This window comes from Mauremys mutica, chromosome 4 (assembly GCF_020497125.1).
Source record: "Mauremys mutica isolate MM-2020 ecotype Southern chromosome 4, ASM2049712v1, whole genome shotgun sequence".
NCBI classification, from domain to species: domain Eukaryota; kingdom Metazoa; phylum Chordata; order Testudines; family Geoemydidae; genus Mauremys; species Mauremys mutica.
Window position 1 is genome coordinate 109,120,475 of NC_059075.1, and position 18,346 is coordinate 109,138,820.

At 45.3% G+C, this 18,346-nt stretch overlaps 1 protein-coding gene across 8 annotated transcripts in view; it reads right to left on the minus strand.

Annotated features, from left to right (window-relative positions):
* BRSK2 (BR serine/threonine kinase 2) overlaps nt 1-18,346 on the minus strand; it is a 463,971-nt gene that overhangs the window by 15,903 nt on the left and 429,722 nt on the right. For all 8 annotated transcript variants that reach the window (XM_045017041.1, XM_045017043.1, XM_045017048.1 and 5 more), the window contains 4 exons: nt 16,778-16,826; nt 9,653-9,776; nt 7,646-7,826; nt 6,198-6,287 (listed from right to left, as the gene is read on the minus strand). In XM_045017041.1, the coding sequence (XP_044872976.1) occupies nt 6,198-6,287; nt 7,646-7,826; nt 9,653-9,776; nt 16,778-16,826 (444 nt within the window). The remainder of the gene's footprint in view (nt 1-6,197; nt 6,288-7,645; nt 7,827-9,652; nt 9,777-16,777; nt 16,827-18,346) is intronic.

Below are 18,346 nucleotides of genomic sequence, written 5' to 3' on the forward strand. Positions count from 1 at the left end.
CATTATATAATATTTTTGTTTCAAAAATATTAATTGCAGGTTATAGACCTGTATGTGATAGATAGGGAAAAATGCAAAAACTCTTGGAATTACAGGAGCATGGAAAAATATCTGGAGGGCAAAAACAAATAACTCATTTTGTTTCTTGAAAATGTTCATCCAAAACTATAGTACCTGCATTTCTATATGTTGTATAGTTCCTGTAATTGCATAGGAAACCATATTTAGTTCTGATGCTGCCTCATGCATTATCAGGTGGGTTTTTTTTAAAGAACACCATACAGATGCATTCTGGAAACTGTAGTTCAGAGGACATCAGTTAAATACTGAGTGGTTAAAAATCATTTCCCTGTCTCCCTTATAAAAACCGTTTGAATAGTTTCAGTCATTTCTATCATACTGTAATGTTTGTCCTAATAAATATTCTAGATGATAAAAGTTTCACAACCTAAAAATAGCATTTTTATCCATAGATCATTTAACGAAAACCAACCCAGCAAACTGTCCGCAGCTGATTTTCTGTCCATAGATAATAATCCAGAACCCGATGCCTGCACGATTCAGATCTCTTGTGTGGCAAATGAGGCCGAATTCCAAGTGTCTTCAGCTATCTGAGGAGAAGTGTGGGTATGTCATGTAACTGCACTTCTTAAAGTGTACAATAGATGTTAATTAAAAAATAATATCTGTGCTGGTGCTCTTGGGTATTCCTTACACCACAGAGACTCCTGCAGTCAATCAGATTTCTGATTTAACAAAGACCCTGTTATAAATCAAATCCAGTGTGTTTCATAAGGATATGGATAAACTGGTTTGCATCAAAATTCAGAGCAGCCCTGAACCTTATTTTTTTATTATTATTATTATTATTATTTTGATGAAGTTCTCTTAACTTTTCTTTCACTCTTTCCTTTTTTCTTTACATTCTCATATGTTTCTGCACTTCCTATATTTGCCTGCAAAAAAGTCCGGTTTCCTGGTATTTCTAATTTCTGCTAATCCAGGAAACATCAGGCAAGAGACTGTGGCTGTGAGATTTCCAGATCAAGGACCTGATCCTACCCAGTGCTGAGCATCTCCTGCAAGGTGCTGAGTGCCCTGGATTGCCATTAGCTTGCTCAGCTCCAAAGCAGTTCAAGTATGTTTCCCAGCTTTTGGGTGCTTGTCTGAAGTATATCGTTCTCTCATCAAGGATCTGGATGCTTGAATTTCAGTCTTATGGTTTAGATCTTCACCAGAACCCCCTTGGTGGAATTACTTCCTTGTAAATTCCTCAGTTGTTATTTACTCAGTCTTTCTAGACTGTTGATGAGAATCTGCAATTCCTTTTTCACATTTGGATGTTGCAAGTTTCATATCCATCTTCCTAGGTAATCTTTCAGTTTGTTACAGCTCCTGGGCAAAATGTGAGTGCACAGCTATAAAAGCCTATAAACTAATAAAGCTATTTCAGTCAGCTAAGCATCATTTATTCTGCACAGTACATATATCAGTACAACAGGAGACTGCATATGTATATGCTAGTTATAAGGACAGAGATATGGCAGAAAGCATCCACACAGGTTTTATTTTCTTAGGTTGTGTGTGTGTGTGTGTGTGTGTGTGAGTAGGGCACACACAACCTGATGTTGTGCACTGATGTTGGGCACTGGAATTTTCAGCTGCCACACTGAGACGCTCTGAAATCATCAGTTACCAATGAGTTAAAAACTGATATAAAGTAGAAAAAAGTAAACAAAGAAGCAGCAAGTCTACTGCAGAGATGCAATGCTGTTTGCCCAGAATATGGGACAAAAGGGTATGTGGAGAACTCCCGTCTCCAGGAACAAGCCTAAGGAAGGGAAGTCAATGCTTATGAGGGGAAAACTGATGTACAGTGAAATGATCACTGTTAGTTCTCCACTTACCATCTGTATTTATTATTCCTTTGTAAGAATGCATCAGAGGAAAGTAAGATGTGAAAAAATTATCTAAGTTATATCTGTACTTTGGCAGAGATTGAACTGGATGGAGACAAAGGCAAAGAGCTGAGATTTTTTCCCCCCTGAGGATTCTTTTGTTCCAGCGGAGGGTGGTCTTGTCTAGGTCAAGTTTGAGTACGGCAGGTGGAGCAGTGTGTGGAGTGGGATCAAGGCTGAATGCCCATGGAGATGGTATTCTCTCTCGAAACAGGAGAGAGTGGTCCTTCCAGGGCAGGGCAGAACATAATGGATTTATTGATGTTGCTGTTGTCCCAGCAGTTAGAATATACAGGCATTAATTCCCTGCACTGCCTGGGGGAGTGTGTTGGACTGACATTGGCCAGTTGGATTCTGTTTCTGATGCTGAATGGATTTTTACTATATTAATTTAATTTCTACTATGGACTTCATTCATCTATGTATTTAATTTGGGGGGGGGTGTATTTTCTTGCTTCAGAGTTGCTGAGAGGGAATAAACAAAGTGAGTCCCAAGAAGCAGAATGAGGGTATGAAGGGAGGATACTACCTGGGAAGTGAGACCAGAGGGTGCAGAGGTGTGACACAGAAACACACCCACTTATACCAGAGAGAGAGACACACACACACTGCAACATCTACAAATGCTAATGTGAGCTCAGGGAAATGAGAGACAGAGAAAAGTGAGTCCTGTTCTGAAACCCAGGCCAGCTGGTTTAGTGGGCTGGCATGTCACTTAGTGGATCAAAGAGGGTCAGGAGAGAGAATAAACATCAGCAGCATGAGCTTACAAGTCCTCACTGACGCTGATGGAACTGGAGACACCTTCAGTGATGGGTAATCCTGCTCTAAAATAAAGCTGTTGTAACTGATCCTCCCACACCTCTCTCACTTTATACATTTTTGTTCCAATGGCCCCACCTATAACGGCATCTGGCCTGGATGTCAGGGGACACGGCTTCATAGTTGGTAGTTCATAGTGTGGCAGCAAGCTGAGCTGCACCATATTCCACGAGTCACATTGTTTTCAATGAGACTACCAGTGAAGTAAGGTGCTATCCAACATGCAATAAAACTGCTGGAATGATCAGGGCTGGTAGGGAGACAGGCATAGGTAAGTGAACCACTGCACCACGCTGCAGAGGCCAAGCGCAATGGATCTCATTAACCTGGTAACAGGAGAAGCACTGGGGACAAATTCATGCAGCAGGAGAGGCTGACAATGCCCAGCATGGGTGTTAACAATGTTCAGGCAGACCCTCTAGTGACCAACAGCATGAGACCAGCAGCCCTGTCTTGCTGGCCTCAATCATTAGACTTTAAGCTTCTTCGAAGCCATGGGAAATCCATTCAAACTCCTCCCCTTGGTACTCCCTAAGACGCCATCCTGTGGCAAACCATCCTTTTGAATGAGCAAGGCTGGGGATAGCTCCCTGCAGCTCTGCTGGGTAACACTTCTCTGGCTGAGCACTCTGCCTCCACAGCATCCCCAAGCCCCGTGGACAGGCATTCTGAACACAATTGCCCATGTCCTTTGCGGGCTTTGGGAAGAGAGGAAGGAAGCAGAATTATCTTTGCTTTCCACTCAGAGAGAGTTGATTAATCCCATGGTAGGTTCTGGGAAGTGACTTCATGACTGTCACGACTGCCACCCAACAAGACAAATTCTTCTGCCCCACCAGAGCTCATTTGGACTAGCTGATGGACACTGACCCTGTCACTGCTCTCTCTGTCTCCTCTCCCCTTATCGCATTTCATCCGCTCCAGTACATCTGGGGAGAGGTGCTCCATGGCTTGCCAGCTTTCAGATGCTGGCTGCCATCTTAATGGAAACAATCTTCTTTTCTCCTTCCCCCTAGCAAGTTCCCTCTCTCCTGGCTCTAGACGCCAATCTAAATTTTCCAAGGGGCATTCTTTTTCTCCTTATTGAGAAACACACACATCCTGCTGAGCAGAATATTTGGCTGCAGGACTGTTTGATTTGGAGTCTCTCCTGTGTCCTTTTTGCCTGGAATCGTCCCTTGCCCTGCTGCAGGGGATTCTCATTCTTACTTACAAGAGCCCAACCATTCTGTTCCTGTTGTACATTAGATTTCTATATGTAATCCCCCCTTCTCAGTGACATGGAGGTGATGTTAAGGAACGGGCTGGGTTTCCATTGCTCTGGAGAGATACTCTGGTGAAGCTTTGGACAGAGGAAAGAAATTCTGCATTTATAATTTGATTTCCTCATGAGTGTGTGTGTGTGTGTGTGTGTGTGTGTGTGTGTGTGTGTGTGTGTGTGTGTGTGTGTGTGTGTGTGTGTGTGTGTGTGTGTGTGTGAGAGAGAGAGAGAACAAAGCCGCATGTTGGATCCATTTCCCACAGCGTGGTTTGTCCTGAACGCTTTCCCTCACCTCTCAGGCAGACAAATGCATTTTGTTCCATGTCACTGAGAAGACTCTCCAATGGGGACACCCTGGCTGCTTTAAACACTTGGGAAAAATAGGGTCTAAATCTTTCTAGCTAGTCTCAGTAGATGAAGCATAGAGGGCCAGGGCATGGTGCTGGTTGGCGAGGTCATGGATTTATTGAATAGGGTTTACTCAGCTGAGGATAAGGGATTTCTTCCCCTTAGTGGCAAGGACCGGGGACCTTTAGTCAAACAGCAGGAGGAATGGCAGAACTAGTCTCAACTGGCCAGATCTCCACCATGGGATGCTTCTCTGATCACCCAACTCTCCCAACCCCACTGGAGAGGGCAGGACACAAGGTGCTGGGTGAGGGAAAGGTCTCATTTCTTTCTGGTGTCTGGTTTAATGCCGTAAGACTGGACAGTAAATAAAAAAGCACTTGGTTCCTTGAGAGTAAGTTAACCTAAAACAAATCTAGCTCTAGACGTCCAGACATTCCCATCTCCTTTAGTGGCTCTTGGGTGGTGAAGAAATCTACAGTACTCTGGGGAAAAGGCTAGGCAATACTGGCAGGAGGAGGAGAGGTGGGAAATATCTGTCCTAAACTGTCTTGTGAAAAACTCTCTCTATAGCCCTCCCAGCTGGAACTGTCTCCAGATTTAATTCACTCACCTGCCACACTGTTAGGTGTGTTAGAACAAGGGCTTCAAACCCATTCTGGAAAAGGGCCAAAGTCCATTTTTTATTATAATCCATGGAGCCTGGTATAAATTTAGGACTCCATATCCACCTAAATCCACAGCAAATCCCCCATTCACGGCAATGGCAGGTTTACACAAAGGTCAAGCAGACGATTTGGCCCTTATACGGATCTTTTAGTTACTAACATTTTTCATTTGCTCAGTACTTAATGGAGTCAGCATCATTCAAATGGGAACATTCTCCCCATTCTTTCTGCCTTTTCCTTGTCTTCCTTTCCCATCCTCCTTTCTCGGCGTCTCCTCTGTTTCTCCCACTGCATTTCCTTTCCTGCAGTAACTCCCAATTCCCAACCTTCCCAGGGGTTTCAACTCTCACATTTTCCCCTGTTCTGTTCTCTTAAAATGATCAGCAATGAGAGGTAGTGCTGACATTTTAAAGCGTCATCATTAGGCTCTAGAGTGAACACTCCAAGATGCTTAATGGAGTGAGGGCGTTCGCACTTCTACGTGACCATTTCAGGCTGATCGCAGACTCAGGAAGATGACATTGAATTAATTACACTAGAGACCCATTTAGAAGGTTTTTTTTTGTTTTTGTTTTTTTAACAAACATTGGGGCTAGAAACTTGCTTTTAAAAAAAATGAAAGCTGAGATCCTGCAGAACCTGAATACACTATGAAGGCTTCACTAATAGATCAACTGGGCCAGGTGTCTAACACCACAACCCGTAGGTGGGAGCCACCTTCTGACGCTCAGAAAGCCTTTGCTCTTAACTTCTTGCTAAAGGCAGCTCCAAGCTTTATTCCAGGAGTGGATATAGGGGGTTCTACAGCATTCTAGAGGGGTCTTTAATCTGTTATTTGGGAGCTACAGAAAATCTGGAACTTCTGCTTCCTTTGAGGGGGTACAGATGGCTCTTGGGGTGGGAGGTGGGAAGGGCTTCTCACTTTGGGAAGTCACTTGGGACACTGGAGATGGAGTGTGGGAGGCAGGAGTAGGGTGGATGAGGGGAAGGGAGTTATTGTTCTGTCTGAATGAAGCTACTTTCTAGCTGCAATCAGAGGGATGTGCTCCCCCATATCTTCTCTCCCCCACCCCACCACTGAGAGACACTTCACCTTCATGTCCTGGCTGAAGCAAAGCACTGAAAGTGAATACAACATACCTGATAACTGCTGCACTGAAGGCTGGTCATGTGTGCTTAGCAACTGTGCCTGAATGGTTTCTACTACCCTCTTGAAGCGACGGCTTGGACCTGCGCGGGAAAAAGACGCAAACAGCGGTGAGAGAGCAGGAGCTGAATACCCCCATAAGGCACAGGGCACAACACAGGGGGAGGAAGAACAAGCATCTTCCCTTCAATTTCTACCCCTCTCCCATGATCAGACTGATAGTGTGTCTGTGGGCTGCTGTGTGACTGAAGAGCTACTGAATGACCACCACTTTAGAGCTATGACGTGAAGGACTCCATGGAAGAGTCTAGCTTAGATGTTCCTTTCCCATCCCAGTATCTGAAATGCCCTGGGGGCTGGTTTTCTAAATGTGAGGTTCATTACCTCTTTTTAATCTCTCTCCTCCCACAGACGGTTCCCCTGCTCTCCAGAATTAGGATTCTCAGTGGGAACTACAGCAATTCCCTCCTCTAAAGGTTCCTATTGCCAAATCCATTCAAAATCTATTCTAATGGGGGTTGATTGGACACCGGCAATAATTGCATCCATCCTACCAATGCGAAGCCTGTCTGTAACCTAGTGGTGCATAACAGCCTAAATCTATTTGCACAGCCCACATCTCCAGAAGGTCTAGTCCCCCTGCCCCTCCTCCCAAAGATTTAAAATCAGAAATGACTCCTCCTTCAGACTTGACAGCCCATCTGTGGGGAGCAAGTGTGTGTCAAAAGAAGGGGAAGGTGACACGAGCCATTCCTAGAGAGGAGGGGAGGCTCTGGTATTGGTGCACAGCCTGGATTTGTGCAGCCACTATTGAGATGGCTCGCTTTGATACGGACCTGTTTGGGGAGGGAATTTACTCACAGCCTTTGGAGAAGGGGTAAAGGTATGACTGTGGAGGGAGGAGGAGAGGACCCAGAAGAGAATCCAGGTTAGTCAAGGGCCTAGTTCTGCAGTTCTGAGTCAGACTGGCCTGCCTCTCTCACAGTGTGCCTGGCGGCCAGCTAAGACAGCAGAGTGGCTTCCCTGTTGCTTACGCTCTGGGTAAGGGCAAAAGCCCTGTGGGTGGCCGCACAGCGCCTTGCTCAGAGACATATCTTATACTGAAACAATAAGGCAGGACAGCTGGAGCATTTCAAGTCCAACACATTGAGCAGCAGCGACTCTAGCACACCGGTCTGTCTGACCACGACAGCATCTGCTTCGAGGGTAGCTGCTCCCATTGATCTTCCCTTTCTCTCCCAGCATGCCCATCGCTGCCCAAACCGCAGGATGTCTAACCTGTCATTCCTCTTCCCTACACCCTCCTCTCCCAAGTTCTCCCACTCTTCCTGAGTTCTAGGCTTTCATCTTCTCTGCTCCCAGGTCTGCCCTTATGCCCCGGCCTCCCCACTGGCAGGGTGAATGCTACCCTGCCTGCAGGTTGCAGCCACTGCGTGGTTACCTGATAAGAGCGTGAAAGTGACTGAGTAGATCCCATTCTCCTTCTGTGCCTCGCCCCCTTCTGTGTATGTTATGTCCACCTGGAACTTCACTGGCTTCTGGAAGACAGCGGGACCCCCCGTGGACTTGTACTCTGCACGGAAACTTGTCTGTGAGATGACGCTGTGACTGAGGCTGGGAATCTGAAACAGGGTGGCAGTAGGGGATGATATGGTCAGAGGGCAAAAGCTCTATTTAAGAAGCTCTCTCTTTCTTGTTTGGACTTCCCAGCCATCGGAGAGAGAAAGGTTTGCTGCCTATGGGCTCAACCTTCCAATGAGCTGTGCCCTCTTGCAAAATCAGTGGGAGTTGAGGCGCTCAGCACCTCACAGGAACGCACAGCACTTTGCGGATCAAGCCAGGTTTAAAGCGTGCATACTGGTGAAGTACCTGACATACTTAGGAATTCCCCCTGCTGTACAACTGAGCATAGTGGGTCCTTTGACATCTCCCAAGCATCAGTTCCAGTAGATCCTCACAGCTCAGTGAGAAATGATATCAGGTGGGGGTAGAAAATTCAAAGCAGGATACCAAAGAGAGTCCAGGAAAAGGGATACTGGATAGATAAACAGGACCAGAACCTGGGATCTCTACAGGGACTGTTTACCTGTGAAGATCCTAACTACCCCCTGTCTCCTATTAGTAGGAAACAGACTTCTGAGTGATCTCTAGGGTATTCCTAAGATCTTCACGCTTGGGGCCAGAATTTCAAAACTGTTCAGGGCAAGGTTTTTAGGTGCCCGGCATTGACAGTCAGGGCCAGAATTCTAAATAGGCTCGGCACTCAACATGCTATAAATCTTAGCAAGCTGGCCACTTATCTGGGCGCCTAAATAGGAACGGTGTTCTTGTGAAAATCTGGCCCTAGGGATTCATTTAGCAGGTTGCTGCATTATCTTTAATTAGGAAGCTAGCTGTGAGAGAGAGAGCAGCTGGGGTATTCATAGTGACTACTGGGCACTAAAAGCCAATATACCAGTCCCATATGCGGAGCTGAATCCATGGACTTCATGTAGGGGAGAGGCATAGTTTAAATAAATGTGTGGTCATTTACAGTGAGTGATGCTCACTATTATGTTATACCCCATGCTTACAGGTCTGTGCTGTGTGCAAAAAAGGTCAGGGATCTTGACTGCTCTATGGAATGGCATTCGTTACAGCAGGTATATCATAGAGATAAAAAATCAGTGCCTTTCTGCAGAAAAACAATGTCATATAGCAAAATATATAAAATAAACTAAGCCCTACCCCCATCTCAAATTTAAAAAAATGTACCTAACTCCCTTAGAACAAAAAAATCTCTGAAATCAATTTCACTCTCATTTACATTTTCTTCATTTGTACTTATGGGTGGGAGAGAATAGGGCCCCTGTGTCTGGGAGGAAGGGATGCCCCCTCCCCCACTAATCCCAAAATCCCAGGTGTGGAGACTTTAAGCTGCAGACAGACAGATCTCTAACCACAGATGTCTCAGCCCTAGGAGAAAATGAGCCTTCTATGTGTGCCAAGTACAGGGGAGATTTAAAATTAAGACTAGAAAGTCTGATGTGAGACAGATTTCCCCCTCCTGGTGCAAGGGATGGAGGGAGCATCCTGAGGATCACTGTGGGACCCAGAAGGAGAAGGGGAAAATAATGTGCCATAAATCTAATGTAACAGTCGATTAAGGGAATTGACTTTCTAGGCACTGCAGCAGCACTTTAAGCTCCAACTGCATTTAAACCCCAAGCATCGGCAGGTCCATGGAAGACTCTTTCATTTTAGCGCTTTGCAAGTCCCCTTGGGAAATCTGGTACCTCATTAGGTCAGGTTGAAGTGGGAAGCAGATAAGCAAAGCATGTGCTGCAGAAATGAACACACTGGGGAGGAATTCCAGGATGTGGGGGCCCCGTCCAAGAATATGTGGACTTAGGATGTCCTTGGAATTGAATAGTGAGATGAGTCTATAGCACGGGCCAGACTGACTTACCGAGAGGAAAGCGTGCACAATGTCAGCCTTGATGGAGCTTAGTGGTTTATCTTTAATGACCACAAAGATCTGTTCTTCTTTCTCCAGGTTGATAAAGTTACCAAACCAGGATTTTTTGGCAAGCCTGACATGAAGAAAAAAGAAAGAAGGAGTAGGGTTAGAACAGAAAAAGCATTTCTGAGACACCTGGCATTTGGACAAACATGCATACGACACAAGGACGATGGGCTGTCATCACACTGTGATGCTGCTACAATGGGTGATGTGATGTAACTCAATCAGACACTAGACTGTGGACTATGTGGTTTTACTACAGCAGCCCGGTGTGATCAGCAATGTAAAGCCAGGAGCCGCTGTCGCAGTTCTAACCAAACACACTAATCAATATGACATTTTATACAGTGCACATAAAATCTGTGTATGGATCTCAGAGATCCCCTGCAAGGCTCTTCCTGTGTCTTCTGGCATCATGGTGGGTGCTGGTGACACTGATACTCTGGAGTTTTTGGAGGTCATTCCAGGTCAGTTTCAGCCCACTTGAGGTTTTCTAGAAGTTTTGAAGCTCCTAATCTGAAAATCTCCTCCTGGGTTGACAATATTTATTACACCCTTATTGTTCTGGGTGTCTCTAATCCTCCAAGCTGCCATGTCAGTAGGTGAAATTCAACCCCGCGCAGAGGACTAGCACAAGGCTTATCACCTGGATCGATCGGTCTTCAGCTGTCGTTAAGACTGCGCCGATCACAACACATCCACCATTCTTCTCACATTCTTGCCTTTCTTCTCCACATTCGTCCAAAACGTTTAACAGTGTCATCTTCCCATCTTCTTGGAGGCTGACCAGGTGGTCTTTTCTGTTCTCGCAGGTACCACTCAGTAATGATTGCGGTCCACCTATTGTCTGTGAACCGTGCTACATGGCCCGCCCATTGTATCTTATTATATCATTAAACACAAGGCTTATATATTACTTAAATCCCACTTAAGGAATCTAAGGAATGCATGGCCTTCTGCCCAGGGTGAATTTTACCAAGTATCAAGGGGGAGATATCAAAGAACACAAACCACCATTCTTGGTTTTAACAGACAGTGGCCAATACCTGCTGTTTCCTCAAGCACTGAATGCTGATTCCACCATAAATGAAATTACTTTGTTGTTTTCATACTGACAGCATCATCAAATGTGTATTTCCACTCAGGAGGTTTCACTAGCACCGCTTCATCAACATTCACTAGTAAAGTAAAAGGACTACAGAAGAAATGCAGGGTCATTTACATCAATGGGAGGTTAGCCAGGGCTTGAGAGTAGTAGGTGGACCCTACAGAAAGTGTGGTGGAGGGGGAAGATTGCTTCAGTCATGTGACACAACCATAGAGTTGTTCGGTCAAATTAATCTCAGAGGAAACTCCATTGGAATCAGTCAAGTTACACCAGGGATGGATTGTCTATAGAGGTTAGAGATTAAAAGACCTGCTAGGCCACCGAGTCCATCTTTCTGCCAATGCAGGATTATTCCCTGCAGAATATTTTATAGCGACCATGTCAAGTCTGGTTTGCAGTGTGCCAAGCAGTGGACTTCCACAACTTCTCTTGGGAGAATGCTCCACAACATAACAGGAGAAGAGTTTCTCTAACCGTAAGCCTTTCTGGTAAAGAGACATCTGGAGAAGGGATTAATACAGCTCAGCAATAGGCACCTGGATAAAGATCTGCTTCTCTGGGTAAACAGGACTGGCTAGATCTAGGCTCCCTGGGGCCAGACCCGGGTTAAGGAGCAAGAGGAACACACTGGAAAACTCATTTGGAGTCTCGACATCTGGGATAGAAAACAAAGTCTTGAAATCAACTGGACTTAGCCCTTACAACTGGATTGCTCCATGCATCACAGCACTGTCATTTTATTGCCCATTTAATCCAAACAGAGGAAAGATCAGAGCTGGAAGACAGCTCAGTGTTAATCAGCTTCTGTTTCCATCTACCCCAGGTGACCAAAAGCAGAGTGCAAAAGGATTCACTTGCAGTTTGGTAAATCACCCTCCTCAGTAAAAGTGGGTTGGAAAACCATAACTCCCTAAAATATTCATAGGCAGCTGTAACTAAGTCAGTGAGCCAAAGATTACCACAGGGAGCAGTAAAGAGAAAGGGCCTCTCATTTAAATGGGTCGTTACGAAGCTAGGGTTAGAGTATGAAAGGAAATTACATACTAATGAGCTCATGTGCCTCACAATGACAGAACAACTCTGTAGGCCCCCGGAAAGCTGAGGCAACCACTCCCTGCATGTCAAGGGCCTTTTGCTCATTAGCTGTTTGCACCTGGTTATCCATTTAAACTGTCTGGTTGTCCTAGGCTTGTATCCATCGCTTCTGGGGTGGGCCAAGGTGTAAATATTTAAATACGGCTCTTCTGTGTAAAATAATCATTAAAAAAAATCACCTTGTGGGTCCCTATATTTACTGGTCTCTCAATGACTACAGGTAAAAAGGGCTCCATTTATAGATACAATAACGAGTTTTTTTGCCATTAACCCTGCAAACTCAGCCTGAGATCTCAGGGTCCAGCTGAGTTCTTTCCTTCTCATGAATTATCACCAGGAATAAAGGCTTTGCGCTAGGCAAGTTTAAGACCCCAATGACACCTCTGATACTTTCCTGCCTGTAACTGATTGGAATTCAGTAAACAATTTTGTTGGTGATGCACAAGATGGAATAGACTCCAGCTGATTCCCCTGTCGCTGTGTTGGCTCTGCAGGGCTCACAGGATTGGATAACAGTACAACCTGACTTCTCTCTGCCAACTCAGCAGATCTGACTCTGCAAATAGCCATGGAACAGACCTGCCAAGTAAAAAGCTGCCATTTGTACTTCATCATTTTTCAGAGTAGAACTTAACTTTAAGGTCTGAAATCCAATTGAAGCTCCTAAGAGTCAAGGGCACTCAGCACCTTGAAGGAGATGCTTAGCATGTCCCAGAATCAGGCCCGAAAGCTGGCATTGGGAGTCCAGCTTCCCCTTCCTCCCTGCAGCACAAAAGGTATTAGCACTAATAATCCTCTCACCTCCTTGCCAGTCTCCTTCTCAAAGTGGGGCTTGGGGTAGAGGGACTCTGCTGGGGAAGCACATGAGATCTTCAGTTGCAGAGTAAAACCAACCAAATGGATGCCCATGTGTGAAAACTGAGCCTTGTACTTTTGTTGCTTTAAGAGCAGTAGAAGTTTGAAATGGAAAAGACCTAACATCCCAGGGTCATCTTTCTAGTCCATCCCCTAGCCTGACTGCAGGGTTATTTCTCCAGTTTACAGTATATTTTCCAGTGCTTTGTCTATTCTCATGTTAAACAACAAGGGCTGAGGCTTTCACCTCTTCTCTCATTGTTTATAGTTCACTTCTCTCCCCGGTTTCTCGGTAACAAACCCACCAAACTCTCCCTCTCAGCTCTCTTGTGATGGACCCACATGCTATAGACCCTTTCACTATTTCTTTCTTCTAAAACCTATCAGGGGCTGTTTGACCAGCAGGTGGTGAGAGACCCAGTTCCCCCACTGCAGTTGGTCTTCAGAGCCCTCACATGCTTGGAAAGCCCTCTCTAGGTCAGTGCTTCTCAAGCTATCAGATATGGGGGACCGGCAATTTTTTTTCCAATGTGCCAGGGACCGGTGCCATATTATTATCCTATTCGACGCTCTTATGAGGAAACTTGCCACGGACCGGCAGCCAATGGCTCGCAGACCGAAGCACCACTTTGAGAAGCACTGCTCTAGGTGATGGGAGGGGCCATGATTTAGATGCTGTGCGGGGTGGGCATTGTTTCAGAGGGTGAAAACGCTTTTTTAAACTGTAACACAGACCTGGCAATCCTGGGAGAAGCGGGACACGTGTGGTCTACTGCCTCATCCTCTGATATGTTCAGAAGAGGGCACATAGAGAGCTCCTACTAGTCTCCAGAGTAGGACTATTCCCTTCCTTCCAGGCACATTTAAAATGACAAATAGTGCTGTTCACCTCCCAGAGGCACACTTCCCTCCTGGCTTCCCCCTTGCTCTGTGGCCAAAACAGGCTCTTACTTCCCTGCACAAGTGTCTGAGTCTGGGGGCTTGTCTACACTACAGTGCAAGGTCGATCTAAGATATGCAACTTCAGATACGTGAATAGCGTAGCTGAAGTCGACGTATCTTAGATCTACTTACCGTGGTGTCTTTACTGTAGTAAGTCAACAGCTGACGCTCCCCTGTCGACTCCGCTTGCCCTTCTCGTTCTGGTGGAGTACCAGAGTTGACGGGAGAGCGCTCAGCGGCTGATTTATCACATCTAGACTAGATGCGATAAATAAACCCCCGCTGGATCGATCCGGCGGGTAGTATAGACAAGCCCTTAGTCACAATCTTGCCCTAAATACACAAGACAGATCAAGGGTGGAAGGAGGAGAATATGATTATCCCCACCGTACAGATGAAGGTACTGAAGCATAAAAGGATTAAGTGAGTTGTCCAAGGTCACACAGGGCATCTGTGGAAGAGTAGGGAATTGAACCCACGTCTCTCAAGACCCAACCCCATCAGTGCGTATGTCCACTTCAAACTGTTCCTTCTATGGTGCAGCATTAATCAGTCTGCCCTGGTTTATACTGAATTCTAGCTGCCCTCCTGTTGGCCAATTTCATAGCTCTGAATTGCTATAGATCCTTCTGGAGATGTGTAGGTGAGCAGTAAAGACATTCTCCTTGTAAGGAACAGCTAGAAGTCAACTAGTTGTTATTGGCAGCCATGGATAAGAAAAGAAGGTGTGTTTCAGGGGGCAGTGAGAAAGGAGGGGATGTCACTGGAGGACAGAACAATATATATCCTGTTTGGAATAGTCTGGTAAGATTTAATAGATATTGATACACTTTCCATTGCTTTTTTTGAATGATCATATAAAGTTTAACAGAGAATTCTATCCCTGCTGGTTAAGAAAGAAAGAATCTCACTCTCTGTTAAAAAGCAATAGATTTCTACAGTAATTTGTCTAGAACCCTATTGGCAAGCTCCTTATTTGGACCCTGATTCAGCAAGACACTCAAGCACGAGCACTACTTTAGGCATATGATTAGCTCCATTGATACCAATGGCACTACTCACATGCTGAAGGTTACATGCGTGCTTAAGTGCCTTGCTGAATTGGGGCTCTGGGGATTGGTTCTGCTTTGAGCAGGGGGGTGGACTAGATGACCTCCTGAGGTCCCTTCCAAGCCTGATATTCTATGATTCTATGAATACACCAGCTGAGGATATATCCTTTTAGGGTTCATTGCTAATAAATTAACTAGGACTTCTCCATAAGAGAAAAACAAGCATTACCTAGACAAGTCATGGTATATTAGCCAATCATTGGGATTGTTGAATGAATGAGAGTCATTAAAAGATGCCATAACAGAGAAAGGAAACACATGTTTATCACTCAGTAGATGAGGTCAATAGAGTTCTTGATGAAGATGTCTTTTTTCTTATGGGGAAAACAAAAACAAAACCCAAAATATGAGAAACAAGACATCTATGGTTAAAAGAAAATCTAGTTCATTATTTTTTTACGAGTTTTATTATGTTTCCTGCAGGGTGCAACCCAATTGAACTCATTAATTCAGCAATTATACAGAAAAGGGAGAGAGGGCCTTAGGACTTGACTTGCATCCAAACTGCCTCAAATGACAGACTCTACCTTACCACACCGACTCTTAAAGGGACAGTGTGAAATAGGGATGGCAGGAACTTCTACTGGCACACAAAAGAAAGAAAGATTTCACTCACAGACTTTTTCAGCTTTAATACCCTTAAGACCATTTGACATGAGTGTTTCATTTATTTCTTCATGTGAACCTGTTCCCTTTATGAAGTTTCCCTAAGTCCCCCCTAGCAGTAAACATCCCATGCTTTAAATACACAACTTGTTCTATTTTTCCTCTTGGACTTCTCCCTCTCTCATCACTCCTCATTCCCCGTACTGCCACTGCCCCACCCCCAACCATTCCCCACCCTCCCACCCTGCTGGTGCAGCTTTGGAAACTGAGTGCCCAGCTTTCACGATACGATGCCCTGGCACTAGTAAAAGTGTTAAGGCAATGCCACTAGCTCCAATTAGAGATCTTTGGACCCCCAAATCTTCATCGAGGACTCATGAATATTTCACGCACAGAGGGTCTAAATGGCCTCGGTTGGAAGGGAAATTCTATGGGCATAGGGTGCACAAACACAAACTGTGAAAATAAAAAGGACTAATTTGGCATCTGTTCCCCACATTAGGAAGTGTTTGGAGCACTGCTCTTTGGCAGGGTCTTCCAAGCACACCATGCCGTGACGCACATTTGTGCAATGAAATTGTTTAATTGTGCACTGATTTTTAGGAACATGCCTGGTGAATATTAAATAGCCCTTGAAGCTCCTGGTGCTGCTATCAGGGACTAACACTGCATTCACTATCACAGGCAGTGACGTCTCCGAATTGCTCCAGGAATTACTCTTCACACCCTATTCCTGGGACACAAACTGTGCTATACTAAGTGGAAGTCCTGTGACTGCACTGCTAGGGCCAAGTACAAGACCTTCCTCCCAGAGAATGATTTGCTGGAGAAGCACAGGAAGAGAGAGAGCAGGATGGTGCTTCGACATCGGTAAGCTCTGCACTCCAAAGAAAGTGAGGAGCCTCAGGCTCACCTGTTGACTTGCGTTGACTTCACTGCGCATTGGATTGTGCCCATGCAGGGCTGGCTCCTGGCACCAGCTCAGCAAGCAGGTGCTTGGGGCAGCCAAGGGGAAGGGGCAGCACCTCGGGCTCTTCAGTGGCAATTCGGCGGTGGGTCCGTTGGTCCCTCTCGGAGGGAAGGACCTGCTGCCGAAGAAGAAAGCGGCGCGGTGGAGCTGCCGCCGATCGCGATGGCGGCTTTTTTTTTAATTTTTCCCCCACCGCTTGGGGCAGCAAAAACCCTGGAGCCGGCCCTGTGCCCATGGACCCCAGTGGAAGATCCCTTTCACATAGCTAGACCATTTGCTAGAGCCTTTCAGGACCAGGAATGGACTGTGTTCCTATCACACCATTAGCACGGGAAGGAAACCATAAAGTGACGAGATAAGTAGCGTCATAGTGAATTACTTACTCTGGGGAAGATTCCGGGGTTAAATTGGACATCTCCTCTGGTGTAGGTACTGTATGCGCGCACACACAAAAAGAGGGAGCAAGAAAAAGGAAATGGTAAATAAATAGACCTTCCTCTTCTTCCTTCTATACCAATGAAATAATCCTTGCACCAAACCCCCTTGTTTTCCCCGCATCCTTACAGCTCCTAAAAACCACAAGCCAGTCCTGATGTCCAAACATTGGTCTCGTGTTCCTAGATCACCGTGACTACTCTATTCTAAAAGATTGATGCTTTCAGGGCCTGACCGAAAGCCCACTGAAGTCAATGGAAAGTCTCCCATTGGCTTCAACATGCTTTGGATCAGGCCCTTAGACTGAGCTTATCATTGTGGTGTGTCTGAATCACTTTCTACTCTTTTTTCCTATTTAATAAATAAATGAGAATCAGTGGTTAACATTCATACTTTGCACAGTGCCTTTCATCTAACAAATCCCCATAGCCACTGAAAATACACAGGGAATCCCTGCAGACCCTTCAAAGTGCAGATGAGATGTTGGAATGCTGTTACATCAGTCCAGCTGTGTTAGCACCTTGCACAGAATCCAATGGGCTCCAGTTCACGGAACAGGGTAGTGCTTGAGCCAAAAATAAAACTAGCTGATCAACTTTTCCCTTGAGACAGATCCCTGCATCACTGTCACAATTCTCAGTCCTTCCTTGGCCATCTCAGATACAGAGTCTCTGATAATCAGGGCATATATTCTAGATCGGGGATAGGCAACCTTTCAGAAGTGCTGTGCCAAGTCTTCATTTATTCACTCTAATTTAAGGTTTTGCATGCCTGTCATACATTTTAACGTTTTTAGAAGGTCTCTTTCTATAAGTCTATAATATATAACTAAACTATTGTTGTATGTAAAGTAAATAAGGTTTTTGAAATGGATAAGAAGCTTCATTTAAAATTAAATTAAAATGTAGAGCCCCCCGGACTGGTGGCTAGGACCCAGGCAGTGTGAGTGCCACTGAAAATCAGCTTGCGTGCTGCCTTTGGCACACGTGACATAGGTTGCCTACCCGTGTTCTAGATCTTCCATTAGCACGTTAGATATTCTCCTTTCCCCACAGGACAGATGCCAGTACCTTGAGTGTAAAACCATAAGGAATTGGTTTGATTCTGACAGCCTTTGGGGTTATGTATGTGACTTCAGGTGCCCTTTGCCAAAGAGGAAAAAGCTACCCGAATCTTGAAGCAAATAACTTTGTCCATCTTAGAATTCCAGGGTCTGTAAAAACTGTAACATCCCAAACAGACCTGATAGTACTGATTACATTAAGGGATAGTTTACACCAATTACACTCAGGGGAAAAAGAAAAGAAATGATTAAACAGGATTATACAAACAAGCTACACTGTAGAAGGACAAGCTCATTCTATTCCCACCAATTGACCACCTCTGCTTGGGAGAGGGCCAGGCCTGGAGTAGCAGGAGTGCTGCGGAGCAAGACTAAAGGTGGGTAGGCTCAGGAGTGAAGTAGCAGGAGATGCTGCAAGGTCATGATTGAGGTGCACTGGCAGAGCTGCCAGGGG